Here is a 14,225-nt window from a genome sequence, read left to right as displayed (position 1 = left end):
CCGTGTGTCATTGTGATTAATATTTGAAATAATCACACGAGCTGGAAGTTTTAATATATAATATATTATTATTTATTGTTTATTAATTCATCAATATACATTTGTTATCAGATTATTTACTGCAGACCCTAATTAACCCAATAATAATTACGGGCTTGAAGGTCCTGATTAATATATTAGTTTAGGGGCTAAAAATCAAATCAAAAGTTAGTGATCGATACGGTATTTAACATGTTTTAAATATACATTTTGTGTAAATAGTTACGTGTCATTTTTATCGTTTTTCTTTTAATACGCTTACGCATTAGAAGGCAAATTTAAAACAAAACGTAATTTACTTCTGCCATATGGTGGTATTAAAATTGTACCTACTTATATTATAAATATTTTTCCCGGCGTTAAGCTTTTGACCTGTAGTTTAAATTGTATACAATGTAAAGATTGCTTAAAAAAAAAACTAGTATTATAACGATTCTATCACTAAAAAGGTCTTAAAGTTAAGTACATAGGTACTCATTCTATGCAACGTTTTTATTTTTCGACTGATCATCTCGTCGATAACTCAAGAAGTTTCAATATAATATCTTTAACGTCCCATTTCAACGGATTATGAGATATTGAGACTCGACGAGAGAGTGATTATACACGGTAAATAACATGCTCCCTAGAGAGGAAGACGGTCTTTTTTCCTCTCAAGCGAAATTTGTACGCCTTAAAAAAAAAAACGGCACGAAAACTGAAAAGCACATACACACACACACACACACACACACACACCCTAAAAGAATACTCGTCCGGGTGGTTTCTGCTCCCATTATTCATGAGAGTACAAAAATCTATAATGTATGTCGTATCACCTAATTAATTCCGATGGTCAGATCGACGTTACCAAAACGGTAAACACAGCACGTATCTGTGGCTGAACTACGCGTGATAAATGCTCGCCGCTGTGTGTCTGAAGGATTAAAAAAAAAATCCGTATAGACCAGTAGTATATCGCGGTATAATATTATGTAAAATACGGTCGACTGTGCCAAACGCTATACAGGGCGATTCACCGAGCACGCTCACCCTCTGTGAAACACACAGCAGTATTATTATTCGGTTCGAAACATAACGACAAAGACAACTCGCGATGACGACGGTTATCGTTGTAATTGGTTAAACGGCGATATTAAGCTCCGTGACATTTCAATACTAATCCGAAAAGATTCACATATCATCGTATAGTCGACATGTCGAGGTTAAATGAGAAAAAATAATATTGTTCTACGTCATCATCAAACGTCGTCGTATCATTTAACGAAACGCAAACGAAATCACCCGAAAATTTACATTTTGAGTAGAAAACCACTTAGGTTACATTATTACAGCGTTTTAATATTGTGACTTGGTGCTAGGAGGAAAAAATAAAAAAAAGAACATTGTGTTGGGAAATTGAATTTTAAAATATGCCAATTTTCAAAACACATTATATCAATAATTATGGGTGTGTCATAAATACATAATATATATAAGGGCAAAGACAAGTCTTGGAAATTTGATGACTAAATATTTTTTTTTCATTATTAGTTAAATGATTAATTCGTATTTTGAGAAACCAGAAAAATATATAAACTTGATTTTCACATTGTTCTTCATGATGTATAGTAAATAATTAGTAAACATTATTAGTATAATATATCTGACATTGGCCAAAAACTATAATATATAAAATAAATAATTTTACAAATTTAATATTTTATTGAAATCAATATAATAATAATATAAATTGCACATAATATTAGTAATTTATATATTTATAAACACTACCTATCGATTATTGTCAAAATGGCCAATGTATGTTTTATGGTCATATACTGCATCAGATACATTAGTAGTTGTTTTAATACAAGTAGCATAATCAAATATTAATGGCATTGATCAAATAATTTAAAATTCGTCCAAATGTGGAATTTGCCCTTCTAGCACCAAGCCATGATACACCTGTGGCTTACATATTTATTTAAATTTAAATTTACCATCATAATGGCCAATGCGATGCCTTTTTTTACCTGTTTTCGAGTAGAGACGATAAATGTTTATGGTTTCAACTCACTCGTCCCATAATAATATCTTCGGAACTCACACGTGGCATATCGACGTTTTCATGCGGTCGTAGAACGTCTCCAAAATTATTACGACCGCCATAAAAATGGTACCTACATACGCAATCACTCGTGCTTATATAAAAGTACGCACTTCAGTGTATACGATTGTTATTATTATTGGATGTCGAGGCGTGCGTAATTCTGACGACAATAATAATAATTATTATTATGATTATAGTCGTTGTGCAATCGTAACAATATAACTTAATATAAATACGAAATTTGATTAATTTCCACGACTAAGAGTGTCGGAGACGACATAATATTTTTAGTATTAATTTACGAAAAGTTGTTTTTTACCGGAAAAACTCTCGAGCCTCGTGAAATAGTCAGATTTTAATCGTTTTTATTTTAGGGCTGACAAATAAATTCAGGTTGGATTGGACTCTGATTTTAAAAATTCTATTTTTTAGGAGTCCAAATACGACCTGAATAAAGTTCTCCTCTTTCAGACAGAAAAATAAATAAATGATAAAAATCCGACTCTTAGTTTATAATCTGAATATAATTAATTAATATTATTTATTATTACAAATTTTTATCATATTAATAATATTGATAATAGCATATTATTTTTTGAAAAAAAAAAAAAAAACATTGATTAAATTTATTGTATGGATGACTTAAATCTTTTTTTTTTTTTTTTGAACAGGGGACGGAACTGCTTTCGCATTCCTTAGGCCCGGGAATGGCTTCGACCCCAGAAAGATGACCTATAATACTTATACAAATGCTTTTTTAAAAGATTGGTTTCAGTGAATCAAAATGTTGCTCTAAATCTATACTATCTAAAGATGAAATATACGTTATTTTTTACAGTTTAATAAGCACATTAAATAGTTCATCCGGATATAACCTAACCGTTAAATGATTTTGTTATCTATTCTTTTACATTATCTTTATCTTCTTTCTTGTCTGTTCGGATATTGAGTTTCTTGATCAGTAAATATGCTTGCAGTAAGTACCTCACTGTTTACTTCTACGATTTTTAAAGTGGCTGGAATTGTTTTATTGGATATCTGATTGAACTTTGTACCATAAAACATTTTGTTTTTTTTATAGTCCATTCTACTATATTTTCATTCCATGCTTGAGATAACAACAAAACAGCATCGAATGCGTTTAATTTCACTGTGTATTCGCTCTATATATCATCAATCACCTTCCGAAACCCAATCATTTTCTAAATTTAGTTTTTAAGACATTTTATTATTTTTTAGGTCATCCATTAGTTATATAACTGAAATGATGTTGGGTGGTAAAAACAAAAACCAACAAAATGCAATAAAGAATATTTATTTTGGATTTTCTAGAAGTCATTTTTTATCCTAAAATCTGGCTTTCTCAGCTCAGATTTCATTTACGAACAAATATTTGTCTCATACGTCACTGATAGAGATTTTACTTTTTTTGAAATAACTATATTGTATTTACCCGTAACTATATGTATTATAATAATTAATATTATTAAAATTTATATTATAATAAATGCACGTCAAATCGTCGTTTTCTTCACATTATATAATATTATTAACTTCATCAATTGATTATATTGTTATTGTTGTATACAATATGATATATTGAATATTATTATATAAAGTATAACGTCTTTAGAAACGATAAACTGCCTAACCATCGTAATAGTCGGAAATAAAAAGAAGGAAAGAAAAGGACGCGGCCGTTTATATATAACATCTAAACGGAGACGTCGTTTATCGAAAACCAGCCAGATCAGTACCTTCGTAAATATATATATATATAAATATTTATTTATTATGGTGGCTTTTAAAGAAAATGAAAATGATAATCCTGTCAGTGGATTTAACCCCATGAGCACTACGACAATCGTACTACGGTTAAGGGTCCTCTTGTACAATTCACAACGCAACAGGCCTTTTTGTATGCTATTATTGTATTATTGTTGGATATATATAAATGTACTACGTCGACCGTCTACTTATTTCGATATTTTTACCACTGCGATACGCGTTTTATCTCCTCCTATCCGGATATTCACATTGTTGTATAATAATATTTGGTTTCAGTCCGGTTGAACTCGCACAGTTTCCGGAACACAGTCCGACATGATAAAATAAATATTATATTTTAAGGCGTACATACTGGTGCATTATTGAGAATTGTATTAATAGCGTTATCGATGTGCTTTTGAAATGGCTCACGACGTCATATGGGTATCTTATGAAATTACATAAAAACATAATAATAATATTTTTTGCTATATTTACCTATTTATTTAGAGATATTTTAAAGTCAATTTCTATTATAGTTAAATATGAGCTGAACAAAATAAAAGAATGTATGCTGTACGATGTACTTAAGAATAATATTCAACGGCATTAAATAAACTCTCTATACACATACTATTACGTAAATTAAATTTCAAAAAGTAGGTAAGTACAGTAAAAAAATAATTATAATACCGTGATGACCGGCGCTGCAAAAGAATCGATGTGTTGTCGTAAATAATGTTACTTTTATCATTAGATATTAATTGAAAAATGAATGAATATTTCTGTCATGTTTTTGCAAACATGTAATGGGTACGATATTATATTATGATAAAACTAAAACAAATTGAGTTAGCGCCACAAATCATTTAAACAAAATGTAAGTATGGGTGAACTCCGCTACGTGTTTTCTTCTGCCGGTCATACCGCGATGTGTGTCCGCTGTGGGAGAGGTGCTCATGTACATAATAACAATGATATAATATTAACTAAATGACGTGCACGTCACACAGTGTTTTATAGCATTACGACACGAAAACCCAAAAGTGGTCGAGCAAATTTTAATATTGTAATAACAATGCGCACACGATGGCGCATATACGACATGGCGAGCTATTGAGGTAGGTAGGTATATAGGCACTAGGCAGGTATATACGCATTGTTATACTAATACCTACACATATAACGTAGTTACTTATATTTGCGATAAGCTTTTTTTTATCGTTACACGTTTTAATTAAATTCGCTCTCGATTATTATTTATATTAATAAAAGTTTGCAAATATTTAAAATCTACTCGAGTTACTTTCGCGAACGTTCACTGCGTTCACTCGAGGCGGTGTTTCAGTTACGACACGAACATAACTACACAGCTGCAGCGCGAGTTTAATTAGCAATAAGTAAAAGCACGATGTTGTGTAAATGTTTGTGTGATAAAAAGTCCGAGCTCGGGTGTAATGTTTTCTCATATCATAATTGGTACGTACATAATATTATTATACGAACTTAGCAGCTGCAGCGCGGAAATCAACTGAAAAGAGCATAATAATAATATGTAGGTAGGTAGGTACATATAAGAATATCCCGCAAACAGCCCCGCGGCTTTAATGGTTATTAATGGTCTAAGTCTGTGGAACGTGTGATTGTGGTTTTACTAGGATAAATAATAATAATATTATTACCCCCTTTAGAATATAAAACGCGTCAATGTATTATTACTGTAGATACGTTCCGTGGGGGGTTTAATTATACGCGCGATTTATACATTTTATAAAGACGCTACATTGTTGTTATTTGCATATAATATTTTGATTGAGAATATTTGTACAACACTACTTGAGTATAATGTCTACTAACCAAAATAAACTTTGATAAAATATATACAAACTCTTGATACTAAACGATTTTCAATAAATGTATTATAATAATATTGTGATATACAAGTGTTTGACAATAACTCTATATGTGCGATTTATGCAACTATAATATTATATTAATTTTTATACAATCTATACAGTGAATTTGTGTCCAAGCTATAATTACGTAATCGATTTCACGCGCGTTAACATCGAGTAATACGGTAGAGTGAGATAAGAAGTGTTTAATCAAAATATCGAATTTTCTTAATGTTTTTTTTTTGTTTGTATACGATCAATTTACTACAAACGACAAACGCTTTGTAAACAGCGATAAATAAAAATACAATATCATATTATATTATACTATGGTTATCGGCCTCCAACCGCCAACGCTAAAATAGTAAATATTATATTCTACTGATTTCTCAGGGTTTAGATTTTTGTGTACCTCTATTGTAAGTGTAAGTGAAAAAGTAAGTGTAGATGAAAGTGCAAGTGTAAATTAAAGCGTAAGTGTAAATGGAGGTGATTTTCCCACCTTAAAAAAAGAAAAAACGATCGACATAATTTTTAATCACCTATGCTCATACAATACGCATATTATGACAAAAATACGTCGTTTTTAGGTAATTTTAACGCGTGAGATAAACTCGGCGAACGCAAATCCAAACCACCGCCGATGTGGAAATCAAGGCGGGAAATTCTCAACACACGAGAGCCCAATTAAGACGACGAAAAATAATTTTATAATAATGAGTAATGCGTGTGAAAAACCGGGGCAAGTATCCAAATGCGTTGGCACGACATATAAGAAAAGCTGAGAACGGGACAAAAAATAGAATCACCGTAGTTGGGGAACTCATTAATAATGATTATTCTCGTTATGTAACGTGTGAAGAGGAAATGGCAAATTAATTTAATCTGAATTTTAGTATTCGTGCGAGTGATTTAGGTCGTGTACCACCGCGGCCGTTTCTTGTGCTTATACGAATACGGTTTCAAGGTGTAAAATATTAATATGTATATAAGGCTTAACTGCCAAAAATACGACGAAAGCCAATTAAAATATTTCAAAGTTGAATAAACACAATCGATAATATGATAGTGTTATCTACAAACAAAAATATTAAAATAGTTTAATAATTTACCTATATTTATGAAATACAGAAACTGTCAGAGTTCAGAAGTGGTGCAGAGAAGTAAGATTGATGACGTACAATATAATATACAGTATACATTTAACATTTTAGTCGTAGGTATAGCTCGGAAACATAATAATTATAATATATTATATGGTATTATCCAGAAGGCATTTTTTTTAACTGACATTACCCATAATTATGCCTGTCTACGAGTATTATAATAATTACACAATGCAAATTCAGTACTTTTTCAAAACTTTAAAACATGGCCAGTGTATGTGTGGTAGTGTAGCAGGGTGCATTGATGTACACTATAATTTAATTACTACTTTAGTAATTTCTAATTTTAATTGTAAAAATGTAGTTATTTTAATTATTTTTTTATATTTCCTGGGCTGTCCAAAATTTAAACTGATATACCTACGACCTACCTCCTCATAAATTATTGACAGCAGTCCCAAAATACTCACATGCCATTGAACTATAATATAGTTATATAAAAGAAAACTAATATATGTTTGTTCTTCATTGTGACTGCAAAAAATTCGCGTTTGTTTTCGGTTTTATTTTATGCTTTTTATACATTTCACAAATTTTCTATATTAAAATAACTTTATATAAATTTTAATATTCCATAAAATAAATAATACCAATTCTAATATATATATGAGAACACTTTTAGATAGATTTCTATAATGTTTAAGTATATTCAAATACGTATTTAACATGTATTTATACGTACATAACCATGCATACATATTTTGTTAATAAATTAACAAAATTGACAAATTAGCTCGTGAACTTGGATATTTTTAAGAACAAAACATTTCAGCATAATACATTTGAGAGTCAAACCAGTTTTTAGCGTAAAATATTTCCAAAGATAATAAACTATTTGGCTTTTAGTTTATGTTGTACAATTAATTTTGTGTTTGAAATCTTTTTGATTGATATAAAGACTATAGAGTATAGCGAGTAGCACAATCTCTTTTGGTCAAAGACTTGACTTTATAACCACCAAATTTTCATACTTCACGAAAATTAATTTCCATACCATTTAACAAGAAAGATAAATAACGTTCGCTTACATTAACTATTATCGTGTCGATCAAATATTATTATTTTTTTTCACAGTTTCAAAGCAACGGTTATTGTTAGGTTTCATCAGTTTCCAAGTTGTAAAAATACATTTCATTAATAAATTAGCACGCGAATTTTGATATCGCAGGTACTTACCGAGTCCATCAGTCATTATGATTCAACCTATTTTGAGACAACTACGCTCGTCGAATTTTCCGGAACTCTGTCAAGTTTTGAATAATATTATTATAACAATATAAATCATACCGTGGTAGTTGCAGCTACAACATGCGATCTGAATCAGGTTACCAGTCGGATGCCTATCAGTATATATATGCGATGCAGATGGAACGTCCGAATGTTTTATCCACTGATGTATCTCCGAGCAGTTTGTAAATTGTAGCACATATTAATTTATCGAAATTTATTTTTTAACAGTCACCAATCGTGTCGATCGATAACACACTAGACACACACCCACACACACACACACACACGCGCACACACACACACACACACACACACACGCACACACACACACGCACACACACACACGCACACACGCACACACACACACACACAATACAAGAGACCTATTTTCGAATAGGTACGGAAAAGAATAAATAAGACTGTCATTACGAGGGAGACGAGGAAAATTAATATTGTTACGAAATCGCGTTTATTGCGAATATCCACTCGAATAGAGTGACGATGGCAAAATTAGTGATTATTACATTAATAATTTAAATATTCTTCTTCTCCTAACGTTGTACACGTTGTATGTGTAACTCACTGCATGACTCTGTCATATAACTCAGTCAAAAGTAACTTAACATTGACTTTTTAACTCGTTGTGCCCAGCCTTCTAAAAACGTTGGAATTGTTTCAATCAGAAATCGCTGATTTAAAAACGTATTGTTCATTATAGCTGAACCTCAATAACTCGAACGACAATAAACATAAGACGAATTTTCGATAATTCGAAGGTATTGTTGATCCCTGCATTTAAAATAAATACCATTTTTTCAATGACTATATTTTTTTTGTTGTCTCCGACCTATTCGAGGTTTCGAGATTTCACCGTATTATTTTAGAGAATAGTAATTTCGTTTGTCATTTAATTAAAATAACAACAATATAATTATTATTACAAAAATGCTGCAAATCAATAAAGCGGTCGAAAAACTGTCGGCCACCATAGGAACGAGTGTCATAACATTTGTAAACAGTGACGAGTACGGTCATTATATAATATTGCTCAGTTCATAATAATCTTAAAAGCATAATATTTTGTATTTTCGCTACACATAGTTATATAAAAAATGGACTTAAATCGGATGCAGGACGAAGCCATTATACGCCGTCGACTGAGACGGTCTAATAATACGTTAGTGTCGCCGGCTGTTTTAACATGGTGGTCGCATATATCCGGTCCCATGTCCAGCGAGCTGCCATCGCAGAATGATTCGGCGACGCCGCGTTCGGATGAGAATACGATGAGGTCCTACCAGCTTCCATCGACAGCCGACCAGAATTTGGTGACATTGGACTCGCTTCCGGTGTCTAATAGCAAACCTAAAACGGATCTTAATCGGACGCAGAACGAAGATATTATACGCCGTCGACTGAGACGTTCTAATAAGACGTTAGTATCGCCGTTGGCTGTTTCATCGTGGTGGTCGCAGATGTCCGGCCCCATGTCCAGCGAGCTGCCATCGCAGAATAATTTGGATGAGAATACGATAATAAGGTCTTACCCACTTTCGGTGACTATTGACCCACTTCCTGTGACGGCCGCTGTCGTTCCGGCGCGGTCCACAGCGTTTGCCAGCGCCTATGGCCGGCTCGAGTGGCCTCTGGCCACTGACCGCAGGGCGGTGCACAGTCTGCGGTCGCGGAGTATGGCGTCGTTGGAACTGGTAGACAACAGCGCGTGCCTGCCCGTATTGGCTGACGAGTGGCGCGCAGAGTTCGCTCTGCGGGAACTGCTGGCCGTCGACTTCCACGGCGTCCAGATTTCGTTAACTTTCGACCCGCTTCCTGTGACGTCGCACTTGCTTCCAGTGACGGCCGCTCTCGTCCCGGCGCGGTCCACGGCGTTTGCGAGTGCCTATGGCCGGCTTGAGTGGCCTCTGGCCACTGAACGCAGGGCAGTGCATAGTCTGCGGTCACGGTGGATGGCGCTGCTGGAAATGGTGCAGGACGCTCCTTGGGAACCGCTGGCCAACGACTTCCGCGGCTAGAACGCGACGGAAGTTACAACACCGCAGATACCCGCGCTGCCGCCAAGAAAATCTGCTTGGAAGCGGTCTAAGCGTTTTGTAGTTAAATGTCTAGTCAACGCGGCTCGAAGAATGTGTTTTTGTCGGAGCTCCGTCGTCATCGATTGATGTTACTGTGGTTGAATTGTTATAATATTTATTTGTAATATTTTATCACATTAGCTATGTACCTAACCTTTATAATATTATTGCTTTGTATGTATTTGTTAAAATTTAAATTTTTGTATTATTGTATAACCATATATTTTGTACCAATTTCTTAAATCCAACGATTGTATTGATTATTTTTTTATATCGTCTAAACTTTAAATGTATACCTATTATAAATTGTATTATATCCAACGATTGTATTGATTGATTTTTTATATCGTCTAAACTTTAAATGTGTACCTATTGTAAATTGTAATATACCTACTATTTTTGAATTGTAATTGATTTGTTATATCTATGTACCGTGGTAACCTTCTCCCGTCCTCCGAAAAGCGTAAGACGCGTTGTCGCTATCCACTAAGTGTTTAAAATTAGGACCGGTATGGCGTCAAAAAATACGTTGAATTAAAAGTATAACTACCATAGTATTGTTACGTATTTATTTTTTTGTTACAATATACTTTTATTAAATACTACCTATATAGTTTTTAGTTATTTAAAAATAAAGAAGGCTAGTGTTTTTTTTATTTATGAAAGATAACTTAAGACAATTTACAAAATTTGAAAAATTTGAAAAATGTTTCAAGACTATAACTAGTTCGCAAAGAGTCAAAATATTTCCGTTCATGGACCAAATCGATTTTTTCAAAAATTTCTCAAGTAGCGATTTCCTTATTTTCTTATAATTTATTCAAAAACTAATAACTGTAGACAATTTAAACTTATAGGTATCATAATATATTTATTTTATCAATTTCTATACTTGATAACATTTTCAAAATATTTTGACTGTTTTCGAGCTGTTTACGGACATTTTTAATTTTTAATTTGTAATTATTTAGTTTTTTTGTATAAATGTCGACACATTTTTATTTTTTAGGTCAACATGCTTGAAAAATGTATAGATAAAACTGATATATTGTTACTCTAACAGTTGAAAAATATTAAAAATACATAGCTACAATTTCTTTTTATAAACATTTAAAGTTCGAATTTTGACAAAATTTAATATTTATTTGTAGTTAAAAATTTATAAAATGTTCAACTTGTATAGGTAAAGGTTGAAAATTTAAAACAAGGTTCCACGTAAGTAGGTTATATATAAATTACATTATTCACAATAATATCATCAAATATACTTCATAATACTTCATAATTCACCTTACTGGGTTACAGTATAAATAATAAGTGATAACAATATAAATATAATATAAAATATCCACACTGACAAACCGTCTTCGCTCAGAATCGTTTTTCTTATACAACGATAATATTATTATTAACTCAAATTTAACACTATCCGTTACAGTGACCCACTCGTAACCTACTGCACAGCAGAGCGATACCTACTTGTCAACCTTCTTTTTTTTTGGTCTCTTAAGACTTCGAAATACCGAGGTGCCACTGTACATGTATTGTACTTGTATTTAGTCCAAAGTCCCTTTAGTAAATATTTCAAAACAATTTCAAAACGTCTACGTGTGTACGTATCTAACACAAAAACGTAAACATAATATTATTGCAGCAACCGTTCGGGCGGGGGCAGATCAGCACATCGTGCGAGTAATAATTCGTCTATAGACACTTTCGAAAATAATTTCTCCGCACCACAAACATGGAAAAACACACACACACACAGAGTCGGTGGGTGACGATCGCTGCGATGATTTTATAATGTTCTCAGAGTATAGTCGTAAGTATTGACATCTACATATTATAGCAGTGACGCGTTTCACGTATGTCAACATAATATTATTTGATGTATTTCAATTCTGTTAAATTTTAAATACCGACCAAAATATCAGCGTAATGCAGTATATATACAGGATGTATCTTATGTCATTGTACGCGGGGTTTTTCAACGATTTGGAATTTCGTTTAAAACGAAAAAAGACATGTTTCTTTATTTTTAACAGGCGATTTTTTTATGATTATTTCATCATTTTTCAACACGCAGGTATGCCAATAGCAAAATCAACTTTATTTTTTCAAATGGCAACTACTTTATTTTTTAATGGATTCTGGTAAAGCTTTTTTTTCTGAAAATTTTGATAGTCAAATCATCAGTTTTGGTTCGCTATAGTTTATTAAGTATGGTCCTCTAATGTTTAGTAAGATCTGCATTAATATTTTTAATTGAAATAATTGGTATATGTTTAATTTACAAGATCTAAATATTTTTTTCTTATAACTACCTTTTTTATACACTTAAGTATTTTAATCGGTAATCTAATGACACTAAAAAAAAAAACAAAAACAAAAAAAATTGCTATTAGGTATAAGGACTAAGATAATAAGTACCTCTAATAGTATTTCATTCTTGTTATAATAATATTAAAAATCTGTAATTAACTTAGATTAAAAGTATGCCTAAGTTAGGTTACAAACCTAACCTAACCTATTGAGATTGACTATTTATGTAAATACCTTGCAAATAGTTTATTTTAAATCACGATTATTAAATAATTCTTAAAGAATTTCAACTGATAAATTCATACTTTGCATGTGATACCTACCAATATAGGGAACTTATGGTTCAAATTTCAAGTTATAAAATTTAGTTATAAGAAAAATGTATTTAGCTCTTGTAAATTAAACATATACCAATTATTTCAATTAAAAGTATTAATGAAGATCTTACTAAACTTTAGAGGACCATAGTTGATAAACTAGAGAACCAAAACTGATAATTTGGCTATCAAAATATTCAGAAAAAAAAGCTTTACCAGAATCCATTAAAAATATAGTAGTTGCCATTTGAAAAAATAAAGTTGACTTTGCTATTGGTACACCTGCGTGTTTAAACATTTTGAAATTATTATAAAAAAAATACCTGTTAAAAATAAAGAAACACGTCTTTTTTTGTTTTAACGAAATTCCATGTCATCGATCCATAATCGTTAAAAACCCTGCGTACAATGACATAAGATACACTCTGTATATAATATACCGCAATCGGGATGCACATTCTATTTGATATTTTAGTACTTTGATGATGGGCTAATCAAGAAATTTATGGATTACGAACTTCCATGTAATAATATACAATATCAAACGAATTCGTTAATTAAAATCTATGATTGTCATCGCGCGTCGGTGTGCATCCAGGACTTGTTAGACCGTATAAAACAATTTCAATAATGTGTGAAATTACTAAAATCTAGTCAATATCCTATTAAATTTATCGTTTAAAATTCAAAGTCCTATCTAATATTATTTTTGTTATTGGTTGGTTTTCCGTTACGTTGAAATTATGGCATATAAATATAACCATTATTTGGTATATTAGAATTATTTACAAAAACGATAAATGGTCGAATGAACCAAAAAAAAAAACCAATAAAGTTAGGTTTTCACTATGCGACACATGGAACACGGCTCAACCAATATTTTGTTACTTACATATTAAATATAAGGGAACAAGAGTGCATAACAAGAAACGTGTTGTAATGGAAGACTTTAAAGGCTTTAAAACTTTAAGAGGCTTTAAAGTTAGAAACCAACATTACCACAATAGTTTGGTTAGGTTTACTTAACCATTGCACCTTGCGCTGTGCTGGAAATTTATGTATTGGATAACCATTTTTTCATTAAATAATTACCGTGTACTCTGTTTAGGTATAGAGTGTCTCTAAAAAAAATATTACAATATTATGATAAACATATTATACTTTTCAATAGTTTTTTTTAAAAATTTGTATTCTCAAACAATGGTTAAAAAGTAACAATAATTATTAATATCCCATATAAGTTATATGACACATAATGTTTTCGACATATATTGCACAATCAAACCATAATCAAGAAGCCGTTT

The 14,225-nt window shown here is 31.7% G+C and overlaps 2 protein-coding genes across 3 annotated transcripts in view; both read right to left on the bottom strand.

Annotated features, from left to right (window-relative positions):
• Window positions 1-9,417, bottom strand: part of LOC132952349 (cAMP-specific 3',5'-cyclic phosphodiesterase-like) — a 132,674-nt gene extending 123,257 nt beyond the window's left edge. The window contains exon 1 of the mRNA XM_061024634.1: window positions 9,367-9,417. Within this exon, the coding sequence (XP_060880617.1) occupies window positions 9,367-9,417 (51 nt within the window). The remainder of the gene's footprint in view (window positions 1-9,366) is intronic.
• LOC132952816 (cAMP-specific 3',5'-cyclic phosphodiesterase) overlaps window positions 1-14,225 on the bottom strand; it is a 680,524-nt gene that overhangs the window by 430,503 nt on the left and 235,796 nt on the right. The gene's annotated exons all lie outside the window — the stretch shown is intronic.

The sequence above is a fragment of the Metopolophium dirhodum genome, chromosome 9 (genome assembly GCF_019925205.1).
Source record: "Metopolophium dirhodum isolate CAU chromosome 9, ASM1992520v1, whole genome shotgun sequence".
NCBI classification, from domain to species: Eukaryota; Metazoa; Arthropoda; class Insecta; order Hemiptera; family Aphididae; genus Metopolophium; species Metopolophium dirhodum.
The sequence above is the reverse complement of the archived record's forward strand: the minus strand, read 5'-3'. Positions and strand labels throughout refer to the sequence as shown.